The sequence below is a fragment of the Pelodiscus sinensis genome, chromosome 6, assembly GCF_049634645.1.
Source record: "Pelodiscus sinensis isolate JC-2024 chromosome 6, ASM4963464v1, whole genome shotgun sequence".
In the NCBI taxonomy this organism is placed as follows: domain Eukaryota; kingdom Metazoa; phylum Chordata; order Testudines; family Trionychidae; genus Pelodiscus; species Pelodiscus sinensis.
In genome coordinates, this window is record NC_134716.1 from 19,639,305 (window position 1) to 19,654,911 (window position 15,607).

General features: G+C 43.9%; 1 protein-coding gene across 6 annotated transcripts in view; it reads right to left on the reverse strand.

The window, feature by feature from the left end:
• The window catches only part of DENND4C (DENN domain containing 4C), a 134,962-nt gene that overhangs the window by 63,000 nt on the left and 56,355 nt on the right, over positions 1-15,607 (reverse strand). For 5 of the 6 annotated variants that reach the window (XM_075931500.1, XM_075931498.1, XM_075931497.1 and 2 more), the window contains exons 5-10: positions 12,130-12,299; positions 9,998-10,239; positions 8,165-8,231; positions 7,484-7,542; positions 3,045-3,189; positions 1,339-1,514 (exon numbers count right to left, since the gene is read on the reverse strand). In XM_075931500.1, coding sequence (XP_075787615.1) covers positions 1,339-1,514; positions 3,045-3,189; positions 7,484-7,542; positions 8,165-8,231; positions 9,998-10,239; positions 12,130-12,299 — 859 coding nt within the window. Of the gene's footprint in view, positions 1-1,338; positions 1,515-3,044; positions 3,190-7,483; positions 7,543-8,164; positions 8,232-8,809; positions 9,972-9,997; positions 10,240-12,129; positions 12,300-15,607 lie in introns of those variants that run through there. The other variant, XM_075931499.1, reaches the window with a different exon arrangement.

The window sequence follows — 15,607 nt, forward strand, 5'->3', positions numbered from 1 at the left end:
AGATAGCCCCCCACACACTTGAGAATTGTTTTAAATATAGTTCTTAGTACATGAAATGTAGTTTTGAAAAGAACTGTGGTTTGACTAATGAGAATTCAAGAGCGTGTTATCCTGTAGTACAGGTTGGACCTCCCTGGCCTGGCACCCTCGGGACTTGATTGATCCTGGATGAGGGATTTTGCTGGACCATAGGAGGTCATTTCTGACTGCCTTGCAGCTGGCCCCACCCCCTGCCACTCACTGGGCTTCCTAGCTCCCCCAGGCAGTCCAGCTAGGTTCTGCATTGGACTTCCTGGCTCCACCACTGCCCTCCCTGAAGCCCAGATGAGCCATGCACCAGGCTTCCCGGCTGCCCCCACCCAGATCTCTCTTCCCAGATCCCAGCCCCCTGGGCAGCCCTGCTGGGCCACGTGCTGGTCTCCCTGCATCCACTCACCTGCATCAGGCTCCTTGCTCCCCCCTTCTCCTGCATTGGGCCGGCTCCTGGGTTGCGACTCCCCCTTCCCTCTCCCGCCCCCCCAGCATGATGGGACTCTGATCCTGGAACACCCATGATCCTGCTGGATCACGGATGTTGCCAGACCTGAAAGTCAGTTTTCAGAGGTGCAACCTATCCCAGAAAAATTCTTTAGAAGTCTAGCCTCACATCTGTTGCCCACATAGCCTTTTGCCATCTTATCATGTACTGAGTTCAACCAAGTTAGAAATGCAACCTAAGCGCTGAGTTTTAATTAAGGTGTTTCCCTCCCACGCACACACTTTATACAATATAGGTCTCATGTCATTATAACTCTTATCCAGCTAAAGGAACTAATGCTTCCCTAACAACTTAGGAGACATCATGCTTGACAAAGGATCTAAAAAGTGGACATCAGCATTTTATACACATTTCTATTTCAGCTGACAGTTTTACATTAAACTGAACACATGTACATGTGTAGGACACATCTGGAATTGTATTTCACTCATGTAGCCCAAATTCAGAGATGGTGTGATGCACCAGAGACAGTGGTGCAAGGATGAGACTGAAGCAGAGAAAGAAACCAATAGAATAATACAAGATGCAAGCCCTAATTTGCTTTTTTTCTGTCCGACAATTTCACTCTCTTCACATGGTCACAGCAGCCCTTACATACTCAGACTTTCACTTGAATCTCACCTCTGATTTTAGTCCAAGAGTCCAATTTGGTACATTTTGGTTTGCTATGAAACATGAGCAACAGTAGAGAGAGGAAGGCTGATGAGACGTACTTCTATACCATACATAACTGTTTATTGGTAATTTCAGGGATTTCTGGATCCATGTATAAAATTGGTAAAGTTAAAAAACAAACTTACAGATATACCATGTTTGTGTCTAAGTCAATGCAAACAACATCCTGTGGTGGATCATACAGATCAAAGTATCGTGAATCAACTCCAACTATAAATGGAACTGGAGCACTGAGCACTGTTGCCAGAGACAAAGGACACAGAGGGATGTATGGGCACTGCCACTGAAATGGAAATATCATCTAAAGGAAAAATGAAATGAAAGCCATGTATTAAAGATGACAACACAGATACCGTGAAATAAAAACAAGTGAAGTTGGTGAATACAGAAAACAAAAATACTAAAAGTTATGTTTACATGATCAAAAACTAAAGCCACCATCAAGTTGGTTCACAGATTCTTCAGTGTACTTTTTAAGAGGGCTGCACAAGAAACTAGCAATGATCATGCTATTGCTGTAAAATGGTTATTTAGGGCAATCACATTAATTTACAGTCAAATATTAAATATATTAGTCACTCTTAAAAGGCACCTGAAAAATACATAGAGAAAGCAAAAATTTCATGGATTTCTGATGTGGTTTCTTCAACTATGCTTGCAATATCCTCACTAATATACATTTAATTTGCTTTGCACTGGAAGTGAAAGTATACTTGAAAAGTATGTTTTAACTAATTTAACTTAATCTACGAACATTTTGCTAAAAGTGTTAAAAAAAGTTAAGATCTCTAAGAGAAAAATATAGCTGCACTGAGAAGTGAACAATATTACATTACCAAAAGATTTCAAACAACATAGAAGACCTGAGATTCAAACTTTGCTATTCCCCTACCATAGCGAGAAAGATCATTATCATAAGCATAGGACTCAGGACAACTGTAAAGCCAAAGGGAGAGGTTCAGTGTAAAATGTTTCTTCTATGGCTTACGTTGCTTGCATTTAATTTTGGCTAAGAAAGGGGACTTTTTATTTCAACAAAAGTTGATTGAGTCAAGTCAGTTTATACAAGTGTTCTGAGTCATTCTAATAACTCAAGCATGTGGGTTTTTTTACACTTGCCACTAAGCTTGCCAATGAGGGAGCAAAAGAGGCAGCTGCCCCGTGTGGCAGAGTCCTGGGCCTTTTAAATTGCCACTGGAGCTGTGAGTTGGGTGCTGCACTTTGGGCTGGCTGCTCCAGCCCTGCCCCTTCTTCTGCCTCCCCACACCTTGCTCAAACACCTGTGGAGGTCGTCAGCTCTTCTGTTTGCCATTAATTCAACCCACTAGGGACCAGTATTACTGCATATCTCAATACATCTGGTTCAAAAATACATCTTCAGTGACTCCTGAGGCATTTGAATTTGAATGTACACGTCTCAGCAAATCTGTGCCCCCAACAGATTTCCTGTGGTACCAATCCTTAAGGACACACAGATCCTTCTCTAGGACCCCTGACCTGCTATTTGTGGTCTCCGACTTCCCAAGAAGTCAGCATTCCATTACTTTCGAAAACATCAACCATTAAATACTCCAGAAGGAATTGTCAGGGACTGCAAAGAGTCTGCAACTTAAACAAAGAACAGTGGCATTTAATGCAACACTAAAAGATTGCAAGCTTTCCTTCTTTCATAGTTTAACTGAGACTAGAAATAAGCATTTTCAAGCCTAAAGGAGAGGGCTTCTGTTCAACTTTAGAAGATGCTGAAAAAGAGTGGAAGCCTCAATGAAACATCACACTATGGAGTCAGCAACGATTTAATTCACTACTGTACAGAACATCCTGTACTTACAGCTACCACGGCTTCAGCTACTCCAGTCAGTACAGCGGGTCTCAGAGAGTGCAGCAGGATCTTACCCTCTAGCAGTACAAAAAGTAACAAAGTAGCACAGTTTTCCGGTCCAAGATTCATCAGCAAAGTACTGAAGTTTGCTCCACTAGGAAGAGAAGAAGAGATTACTTAGATCTAAACAGTAGTGTTCAACACACAGTTAAAGATAGAATAACTGCTACAGCAACAGCAATCCCAATGTTGGGCATTTGCTGGGGACTACAAGGCTGTGTCTACACTGGGCCACTTATTCTGGAAAATCAGCCGCTTTTCCGGAATAAGCTGCGAGCTGTCTACACTGGCCCTTGAATTTCCGGAAAAGCAACGATGTTCTACTGTACAAAATCAACCACTATTCCGGAAAAACTATTCTGCTCCCACTTGGGCATAAATCCTTATTCCGGAACTCTGTTCCGGAAAAGGGCCAGTGTAGACAGCCCAGTAGTCTTTTCCGGAAAAAAGCCCCGATCGCAAAAATGGCGATCGGGGCTCTTTTCTGGAAAAAGCGTGTCTACATTGGCCACAGACGCTTTTCCGGAAAAAGGGCTTTTCCGGAAAAGCAGCCTGCCAATGTAGACGCTCCTTTTCCGGAAAAAATGAAAACGGAATAGTATTCCGTTTTAAGCATTTCCGGAAATTCATGCCAGTGTAGACACAGCCATACTGTCTGAGAGTAGATAGGGATGTTAAAACAGTTAAACTGGCACCGTGCTAGCATTTAACCCGTTAACTGTTTAATTTAGGGCCTGCCATGGGGTGCAGCTGTGTCTGAGAGGTCCCGCCGCAGCTGGGAGGTCCAGTGAATCTTTAGAACATCTGGCACATAAATATCTTGTAATACTGCTTTACAACAGTGCCATGCAAATGCCTGCTCTCACATTCAGATAACATTGTAAACAAGAACCAGCCAGTATCATCTCTTGCCAACTGTAACAAAACCTATTTGTCTGAAGTGATTGGCTGAACAAGAAGTGGGACTGAGTAGACTTAAAGGCTCTAAAGTTTTATATTTAATACTGTTATTTTTATATATAATTCTACATTTGTAAGTTCAACTTCCATGATAAAGAGATTGTGCTGCAGTACTGGCATTAAGCTAAATGAAAAAAAAAAAAGTTTTTAGAGTGCAAGTGTTCGTAATAAAAAATAAACAAAGTAAACAATATATACTTCACATTGTGTTATATTTTAAATCAATATATTTGAAAATGTAGAAAACATCCAAAAAATTAAAATAAATGGTATTGTATTATTGTTTAATAGTATGACTCATCATATTTTTTTAAGGCTTGAGGGCCCTAGTTAAAACTAAAAAGCAAATTTAAATTGTGCATACTGGACTCAGTGTACTTGTGAAGAGAATGTCCCTACCCTAACCTCAGGATGATTCTTACCAACAACCACAGGACATACCACACTAATACCAACCCTGGAACTTTACCTTGCAACAAATCCCGGTGCCAGCTTTGTCCACATATTTACTCTGGTGACACCATTATTGGACCTAACCATGCCAGTTACAAGATCAAGAACACATATTCCTGCTCATCCAGAAACATAATTTGTGTTATGTGCCTAAAGTGTCAGTCTGCTATGTACATTGGACAAACTTCTCAGACGGTTCGCCAAAGAATCAATGCACATAAAACAGATATGAGACAGGCTCTTTCACAGAGAGAAAACTGTTGCTTGCCATTTTAACCAGACTGACCATTCTCTCAATGACCTTAAAGAGATATTAACTCCAGACTTCAAAGAGAAGCCTCAGAACTGTCATTCATGCTTAAATTTTACACTTTACGTATGGGCCTTAACAAAGATGCCAATTATCTCACCCGTTACAAAGATAGCTTCCCTAATTATTACCACTAATATCATTACCTCACAGACACTAACCTTCCCCCTCATCCCCTCTCTGTTCTAAAATCTGATTTATCAATTTTATGTGTGTTCACTTTTTTTTGATTGTATCACTTTGGTATACAGGCAGTCCCCGGGTTAAGTGGATCCGACTTATGTCGGATCCCTACATACGAACGGGGCTTTTCTCGCCCCGGAGGACGCGGGCAGCGGGACCGCCCAGAAGCGCCGCGGTCCCGCTGCCCGCGTCCTCCGCGGCAAAAAAAGCCGCCCCGCGTATCCCTGGTCTACTGGGGGAGGGGGTCCCCCAGCAGACCAGGGAGACGTGGAGCAAAGCCGAGGAGGACGCAGGCGGCGGGACGGCGGCGCATCTCGGCGGTCCCGCCACCCGCGTCTCCCTGGTCTGCTGGGGTGGGGGCGCAGCTAGTGCACCCCCACCCCAGCAAACCAGGCTTTTCTTGCCGATGCCTGGGGTAGAGCAGCTGGGGGGTTGCCAGGTTGGTCCCACAGCGCCGAGGTGCGGCGCTACTGGACCAACCCAGCAACAACCCAGCTGCTCTGTCCCAGGCGTGTCCAATTCAGCCGCTGCTGAAACTGACCAGCGGCTGACTACAGGAAGCCTGAGGCAGAGCTGCTCTGCCCCGAGCTTCCTGGAATCAGCCGCTGATCAGTTTCAGCAGCAGCTGACTTGGGACACCTGGGGTAGAGCAGCTGGGGTGCTGCCGGGTTGGTCCAGTAGCGCCGAGGAGCGGCGCTGTGGGACCAACCCAGCAGCACCCCAGCTGCTCTGCCCCAGGCGTGTCCGATTCAGCCGCTGCTGGTCAGTTTCAACAGCGGCTGAATCTGGACACCAGTTCCGACTTATAGGCAGTCCCCGGGTTACGTACAAGATAGGGACTGTAGGTTTGTTCGTAAGTTGAATTTGTATGCAAGTCGGAACTGGCGTCCAGATTCAGCCGCTGCTGAAACTGACCAGTGGCTGACTACAGGAAGTCCGAGGCAGAGTTTCTCTGCCCCGGGCTTCCTGGAATCAGCTGCTGATCAGTTTCAACAGCAGCTGAATCTGGATGCCTGGGACAGAGCAGCTGGGGCGCTGTCGGGTAGGTTCCCGCAGTGCCGCACCTCGGCGCTGCGGGGACCAACCAGGCAGCACCCCATCTGCTCTACCCCAGGTGTCCCCAAGTCAGCTGCTGCTGGGGCAGAGCAGCTGGGGTGCTGCCGGGTTGGTCCAGTAGCGCCAAGGAGCGGCGCTGCGGGACCAACCTGCAGCGCCCCAGCTGCTCTACCACAGGCGTCCACGAGAAAAGCCTGGTCTGCGGGGGGGGAGGGGGGGGCATACTAGCTGCGGGCCCCCCCCCCCCCCCAGCAGACCAGGGAGACACGGGCGGCGGGACCGAGACACGCCACGGTCCTGCCGCTTGGGTCCTCCGCAGCTTTGCTCTGCGTCTCCCTGGTCTGCTGGGGGGGACCCCCCAGAAGACCAGGGAGACGCAGAGCAAAGCCACGGAGGACCTGGGCGGCGGGACCGTGGCGCATCTGGGCGGTACCGCCGCCCAGGTCCTCCGTGGCTTTGCTCCGCGTCTCCCTGGTCTGCTGGGAGATCCCTCCCCCAGCGGACCAGGGAGACGCGGAGCAGCTTTTCTCGCCCCGGAGGACGCGGGCGGCGGGACCGTGGCGCGTCTGGGCGGTCCCGCCGCCCGCGTCCTCCGGGGCGAGAAAAGCCCCGTTCGTAAGTACGGATCCAACAAAAGTCGGATCTGCGTAACCCGGGGACTGCCTGTACATACAAATTCAACTTAAGAACAAACCTACAGTCCCTATCTTGTACGTAACCCGGGGACTGCCTGTATATGGTCGTGCCAATTTTCTTCCACAAATTGATCTGAGGAAGTGGGTCTGGCCATCTTGTTAGTCTTTAAACCATCTTGTTAGTCTTTAAAGTGCTGCATAGTCCTGTCTCTTTTTTCAGCTAGACCAGACTAACACGGCTGCATCTCTATCACTATCCTACCCCTAGGGCTATCCAAATACATCTTTAAACTCATTTTTGCTTTCCACTACGCTTGCACGTGTGTAACACTAGTAGATTGTACAAATCTCTTCCACAGATTAGAAGGGGGTGGGAAGAGGAAGCAGAACAACAAATAGTCTGTTACAAAGAAAAATACAGAGATCATGACATATAACTCCATTCCCAAAATACCAACTATTAAAAAAAAAAAAATCACTCACAGATAATCTCTTCTCAAAAGAAATCCCATACTGAGCCAGCAAGCAATCACCTGCTGTACATTTATAATTATTTAAGCCGTATTAATCCTTCATATATGATGGTGTTTGTACACTACTTTCCCACACAACTGCATTATTGATATATGATGTACATATATTTGACCTTTTTCCAATTATTTGAGATTTAAATCATTATTATAATAAAGTTTTACTTTCTCTCATGCTTCATCTGCAGCCCATGTAAAAACACCCCCATCCCACCCCCAAAACCCTCAAACAATATAGAGTTTAAACATTGTTAACGTTACCTGAGTGGCAAGGGAGTAGAAACTGGTTGAGACAATATTAATGCATCATGAGCAGAAAGCTGAAAAAGATGAAAACATTATGTGGATTTATATGGCCAGCTCCTCCCACTCCTCCCCACAACAGGGATACTAAAGATGGTATGTCACAGTGTTATGCAGGGAGATATTGCCCAGGACAACCCTTGAGATTTCTATTCTTTGTGTGAAAAAGATCCAGAGTAATCACAGAGACAACTCACAGAAGTTAGAAGAAGCTATCTTTGACACAGCACTGAACATGCTACTACTGTGTAGTGACTAGAAGTAGTTAATCTGGCACTATGGACAGTTCAAGAGGGATGGCTCATTTAATCTGGAACTGTGGAGTAGGAAAGTGGGTAAGAGAGAAAAAATATGGTAAACGGTGCCTACAAAATGAAGAGATAAGTATTGGAAATTTGAGGAACAGGAAGAACATTCTAATGCCAGTTTCATGACTGTAAATCTGGAAGAGCTCCCTTGGACTTTACAGTGAACTATTCCAATTTACAGAGCTCTTAAAACAAGAGAATTTGGCTCCTCTGTAAAGAGTAGCTCTAAGGATAAGGACAGAAGCCCAAAGGAAGAACCCACACTTTCAGTGACTGGGAAAAGGGCCATCCCACCTTTACAACCAGAAACAGAAATAGATGCTTTGGTTACCTGTACAAGGATTCTTGGTCTTTGAGGTGAAGGGAAAGGTATATTGTGCATAAAGTGGGATATGTGCCTGAAAAAGAGTATTTAAAAAAAAAAAGTTTTCAATTCAGCAAATTCATTTTTAAGTACAGCAGACAGTCTTTCATCTGATTTGCCTTTACAGATTTTATTTTTACCCCCTTAAAGCACTATCAAGCAGGGGTGGGCAAGAAGAGGCCTGAATGCATTTGCCAGGGCTAGCCTTGGCAGGTTGCCTGCAGTGTTCCCTGTAAGCTGAGCTCTTGGGTAGCCACCCAAGAGAGATTCAGGCACTGCTCAGCTGATTAGCAGAGTGCCCACAACCTCCCACAGCCAGGAACAGGTTTCTCCTGGTGGTGCACATCTGCACATGCCTCGGTGCACAGCACAAAATTTATTCTGCAGAAGGATGGAAAATATATTAGAGGGAACATTGGTTGGCAGTGCTTTATTTACCTGCACATTCACAGGCACAACCGCTTGTAGCTCACCAATGGGAGCTGCAAGCAGCTGTATCTACAGACATTCAGATAAATAAAAAGCCGGCAGTCTGCCAGGGCTAGCCTTGGAGAATCCCCTTTGACTTATTGCCCACCCTTGGTATAAAGGAAGGTTTGCAAAGCCACTTACACATCTAACAGTAGAACAAGAGGAGATTCCTCAAATATCCTCCAGAAAGAGGAAATTGCACTTCACTTCAGATAATGTTGTGACAAGCATCAATGTTGCAGTATAGGAGACAACAGATGAAAGATACACATTTTAAAATTCAATGTTAAATTTATTTTTTAAAATGGTATCTTGTTAAAAGAACCCACTTACCATGCCTTCAAATATACCCTTCAAAAAGCATTCCATAATCACTAATCTGAATAACCAAGAATTAGTAAATCACCAGTCTCAGTCTGATTAATTGGTATTTGGAGGCATGGAGGAGAGTTTCACTGTTGAAAGGAATCGAACATCAGTACTAATTTACAGATCAGAGTCATCCAAATGTATCTTCCCATTAATAGGATTACAGCCTCCTCTGTACTCAGTTAACGAACAATTGGCTAATATGATCTTTTCAACTTGCAATAGTTTTACAGAGAACACTTACAGTCATAAAAATGCTTTGTTATACATACATAAATTGCTACCAAATATCTCCTTTCACACCATTTTAGTGTAAAAAGAAAGTAAACAATAACAGCTCTGGCACTCAAGGGCACAAGAGGGGCAGACGCAATGACAACACCGAGAGGGGAACAAAAGAGGGGGGAGTGAGCAGCCAAAGTATGCACCGGAGCTTCTGATAAAAATGTAACAATAAAATCAATGACATGATCTCCCTAAAAGTCATTTCTAGAAAGGTCATTCTAGAGGTGTGCCATTTCTGTACATTTATCAGTATTTCTAGCACACATGCCTCTTATCAAGAGTTATAAATTAGTTTGTCTTGCAGGATTCCATCGGACGGGAGCCATGAAATCCTGTTCCTTATAGAGATGGTTTTGGCCACTCTACATCAATTGCCAATTTTTATAATAATCTAAATAACTTTAGGTGTCCCTATATATACCATTAGTGCGGGAACCTTTTTTGGGTTGGGCATCGCTGACCCACAGAAAAGAAAATCAGCTGGGAGCCACACAAGTGAAAAACAAAAACAAAACACCCTCACATTCCCCTCGCACACCAGAGCTTTGGGGGGCCCAGGCTAGTAGATTTATGTGCTTCAGCCCCACAGAGGATTGCCGGGACAGAGGGGGGGCAGGAGCTAGAGTACCAATGCAGGCTCCTTTGAAACATTAATTTTGAAGATGCTAAACCTACTTTTCAATGGGAAGAGGATGAGGCCCAGAGACAGAGAGCTTGTAGATAAACATAAGAAATTTTCGAAAGGTTTCAAAGAAAGGCCAGTGAGAGAGAAGGCAGATGCATTTGTTGGAATTGATGGATTTGGAAGTAACCACTTTTCTCTCCACAGCTGTCAGGAGGCCTAGCTGCATATACTGCTTTTCTGTTAGCAGCTCCCCGGAATAAGGCTCATAAAATTGAATAGCAGCACCGTACACCTGAAGAATGAACCAAAAAAGAACAAAAACAAACAAGCAAATGGTTATTCCTAACATTAAACAGAAGGCTGGGTTGATTTTTCTAAAGTATTCTTCATTGATCTGTGTTTATACAATGGGACTCTAACACAAGAACCACAATGGAGCCTTAGGCAATGGCTGGGAATCCAAGGCATAACAACTATAATACACACATATTTAAAAAAAATGCCCAATTCTACATTAAAGCATACTTGCACTAAAAATATGAATTTTTACATTTCTCAGTATTTCTTTTGTCTATCTCATTAACCCCAAATAAGCTTACTATATATAAACAACATCCAGGGGAACCCAAAGCTTCTATGCTGTAAGATGGCACTTTCTATACAACCGAAATCCATTTAGAAAACCATTATGCTTATTAACATTTCTAGTTAAAGTCAGACTAAACATAAAAACAAAGGAGCTTGAAGTTTAGAACCCATTTTACACACAGACTTTTGACGGAAGAATGACTTTTCTTAATACTCCCAACTTCCATGTTAATTGAAATATACTAGCAAATTGATAAAACATGATCAATAATTAACACCCTGAAATATATACTATTTTAAAAAATGTGTGTGTCTATCTGTGTGTCCATCCATAAGTCCATTTTTTCAAGAACTCCTAATGGTAAGAGGTAGGACCACCAAATTTGGTATGCCGCTTCCTCTTATCATAACTTAAAGGTCAAGGTTTGGTTGTACCAGGACAATGGGATGTGCATGGAATGGGATTGTTTCACATCAAACAGAAAGGGAGGGGTGTGATGGGAGGGATAGTTATACTCATGAATGACCACAAAGGTCAGCAAGCATCCTAGCCCTTGGGAGCAAGTGCTGGCTGGCAACTTGGTCTGATTCAGGGAGCAAATGCTGCCTACCGCACGACCCCCACTACCCCGGGCTACTGTGTAGCGCAGCCCCCACTACCCCAGACTGCTCCTAAGGAGTAGCCATCAACCAGGCCATGCGGCCCCTCCTGACTCTAGGCTATCCCCGCAGAGAAGTCAGCATACAACCTGCACCTCCCCCCACTCCCACCCCAGTCAGAAGTCGGCAGGTGAGCCATGTGGCCTTAGTCACTCTGGGCCACACCCGGCCCCAGACAATGTAAGGTAAATCTTCTAGTGTTCCTTATAAAGAAAAAAGGTACTTGTCCTTTGATCAACAAGGATTGCTGAAGTGGAGAAAATAGTTTGGGGCTTCTTACAGCAATATTAGAACCAGGTACCGTGGGATGAGACCAACAGAAAGTAAAGCTAAGTATGTATTTATTATAAATGAGGCAGCTTAAGAGCTCTTTTCCAGTTCTACATCTCTCCTAGAAATGGAGTAACTTCTCTTGTCCACATTGAGTGAGTTTGAATCTCTTGATCAACCAGGTCCTGCAATTTTAGTTTTATGGAGCCATAATTGTACACTTCATTATCATGGACTAAAAACAACAAAGAACTCTTCATATTTCCTTCCTGCCGGTCTCTTGCCTTTCTATAGACACAGTCACCTCAAGCACTATTCTATGCCAATGCTCATTTTAGGGCTGGTTTTCTACATTTTTTTTGTATTTTGGATATTGTATTTCATAATCCCTCCCAAAGTTCTATAAGCATAACTAATTACTTCAAGGGGAAAGGAAATTATTTTAGCTTCCGTCACTCACAAGTCAGTTAGAAGATTTGTATTTCCTCTTTCCAGCATATTCCTGTACACAATAAATCCAAAGTGCTTAGGTAACAGACATTCAGCAGGGTAACAAACTTCTCAAACATGGAAAGAGCAATGTAGATTTTCTCTCAATATCAACTGAATTCTAGCTTTGGATAAGTCCTGATACTAACCATTAAGAAACAACAAATAATCATACCTTTTCTGCAGAAGAACAAGTCAGGACAAACGTTGAAAATACTGGTAGTGGATACTTGGTTTGAGAATCCCAGCATTCAATAGTAGCTCCCATAGGAAGGCAGAAAAGAGGAACAGATTCTGACAAAGGGAATGACTCATAATCATTCTCTGGATATCTAAAAATTAAGCCTATTTGGGGGAAAAAGAAGGAAAATTGAAAGGTTTATTTTCAATGCTCTGCGAACGTTGAACAAAGTGTATTTTCTACAACTATCCATTAAAATCCACTGCTAATCCATGGACAGTGACAAAAGAGCTGCATTTATAACTGTCAGTGTGACAGAAGAATTCCTGTTAAACTATAAGAGCTTAAACAATCTAATCTGAATGTCAAATATACTCAAGTTTAAGACTTATTTTTGTAAGAGTTCAAACAAAGAATGATAACCAAATTTTTTACTTTAAACTACACTGGTTTTGCTTAAAACTTTTTTAATAATTAGATGTGTCATTTAAATGGTTACATTACAAAGGAATTACCTCAGGAGAAAACTATACTAATAATTCCTTGGGTAAGCAGAATCAATGTTCTATTGAATAGAAAGATTAACTCGCTGACTGGCTTTAAAGCTTCAATTAATTTATATTAATCCTTTAGTAATTTAATTGCTAGTACAGATGGTGACCTTTTGGGCAGTATTTCTAGCTGACTGAAATACTTCTGAGTTCCTAGAAAGTGCACAGAAGCATCAGCATACCAATATGACATATCTAGGCTATTAAACAGCACCATCCATCATAGCAACTATGGCTTACAACCTACTCTGAAAATAAATGTTGGCAATTTATTCCATACAAGGGACAAAGGATGAGGCTTTTCCCTAGGTTTCTGATATCTTATGCTCCATAAGCCCAACTGAGAAAGTCTCTTTTAGAAACCTAATGCTACTGCCATTATTTTAATGTAAAATTTACATTTACATGAAGAGATTTCCCCAGTCAGTTTTTGATTGGGACATTCCTCAACCATTCTCCTTTACTTAAAATAGGTGAACAAACTGCAGGAGAGGATGGAAGAAGGGCACCTAGCTTCCATGGTGTATGCAAAATGCTCTGATTACAAGGAACATACAAATAAAAACAAAAACAACAGATTGTCTCACCTCAAATCACCAGCCCTAAATACAAACAACAAAATAAAGAGAAGCTTTTGGTTTACTAAAAGGAAATGCTTGCTAAAGGATACTAGGCTGCAGAGTCTGCAAAGGCAAGCCATAAAAATACTGTAAAGAAAAGCCCACGAAAGCTCATGATCTATACTATATATATTATTGTTAGTCTCTAAGGCAGACCTGGGCAAAATCCAGCCCACAGGCTGAATCTGGCCCGCAACACCACCAGATCCATCCCATGGACACAGTGGGGAACCCCACACAGGCTCTCTGCTTGCCTCACACCACTCTGCTTAGAAAAGTGGCTGCCAGGCCATTTCTCTTTTAAAGCTGAGCCCATGGGGAGAAGGAAGGTTTCAGGTGCTGACCCCGCCTCCAGCATAATCCCACTGGCCGATTTCTGTCCAGAAATCAGTCAATGGGAGCTGACTGTTTAAATAACAGGCAGCCACGAAGCAACATGCTCCCTCCCCTCTAGCTCATAGTTATTCACATATGCACACGGCCCTGCAGCCTGTGCGGGGTCAGGGCAGGCAGGGAGGCTGCTTCAGAAATATGCTAGGCTGCTGGGCGGGAATCACCCAGGTAAGTTTCCTGGTCAGAGCCTGCCTCTGGCACCCTAGCCACTCCCTACCCCAACCCTCTGCCCCGCTCCTGCACCCATATCCCTGGCCCCAGATCACAATCCCTTCCTGCCCTAGGTCACATTCAAAACCCTTGCACCCCAGTCTAGTGCTCCAGGTCACAACTGCCTCATTCACCCAAACTCCCTCCTGCACCTCAATCCCTTGCCCCAAGTTCCCTTCTGCAAGAAACCTCCATCCTAGACCCTGTACTTCCTCCATTAATATCATGAAAGAGTGTGGCCCTGGACCACTTTCCAAATTCTTGGAAGTGGTCCCCCATAAAAAATTATTGCCCACCCTTGCTCCAAGGTGCCTCAGGACTACTCATTGTTTGTAAGGAAAATAAGCATTGAACTCCGTACCAAAACCAGCCAATTGCTTGTAACAGTGGTAGTTGCTTGGCTTTTTGGCTAAGTGTAGTGTCTGATCTCAGACTGAACCGGCTTCCAATTTCCTTCCAAGTGCAATCAGAAGTTCAGGACTACTAAGTGTCAGGCATCTCACAAGGCACCCAGGCACATGGCACTGCAATATTTCAGTGTCTCTCCATACTTAGGTAAAAGTTACCTTATCCAGTAGGACTGCTAGGATTCTCTTTGGGTATGTCTACATTAGCCCCCTAGTTCGATCTAGGGAGGCTAATGAGGGCGACCAAAATTGCAAATGAAGCGCAGGATTTAAATATCCCACGCTTCATTAGCGTGTTCCCGGCCGGTCGCCATTTTAGAAATTGACTAGCCCGAAGTAACTGCCCACATCTACATGCGGCAGTGAAACGGGATTCTGAATTAAAGCCCTAACTCGAATTAGCTGTTATTCCTCCTGCAATGAGGTTTACCAGCTAATTCGATTTAAGGGCTTTAATTCAGAATCCCGTTTCACTGCCGCATGGAGACACAGGCAGTTACTTTGGGCTAGTCAATTTCTAAAATGGCGACCGGCTGGGAACATGCTAATGAAGCGCGGGATATTTAAATCCCATGCTTCATTTGCAATTTCGATCACCCTCATTAGCCTCCCTAGATCGAACTAAGGGGCTAGTGTAGACATACCCTCGCAGTGTCTTCACCTGACTACAACGGAGGACAAACAACAAGCAGCCAACCTACTTCTCTTTTTGCTCTCTTTGCTTCTCCTGTTGGAGCCAATCCAGCTGGGAGGTGGCTACTTCAGAATTCTGCCATGATTTTTTAAACTCCTCATCACTCAACCTATGCCCCAACTTGATGTAAGGTCTCTTCAGCTTCCCAAACACCACCTCTCTCTGGCATTCTGAGGCTCCAACATTCTGGTGCCTAGAAGCCCCACACCTGCCACTTAAAGGTGCACAGAGCTAAGCCCTGCTTCATTCCCATCTGCTCTCAGCATACAGGTCAGGAAGCGGTAGAGGTAGTGAGAAATATTCACATGGGGCTGCATACACCTTAGCAGTTACGAGTTGTGTTTGCTCTCTACAGCCTTACACCATTTAATTCCCATCTGTCTACATACTGCATCTCAAACGCTCTTGCTAGCAGTTATTATATTTGACCAACAGGGAGATAAAATGAGGATATCCTCAATGATGTGCCCTCACCTCTAAATTTAGTTTGTTCAACAAAAATCAAGTTGATTTACCTTTAGAGCTAGGTACTTACATATTTGCTTAGGGCTGGGGAAATAAGTCAAGGCTAGGGTTATAGGAGTTCACTTCAATTGA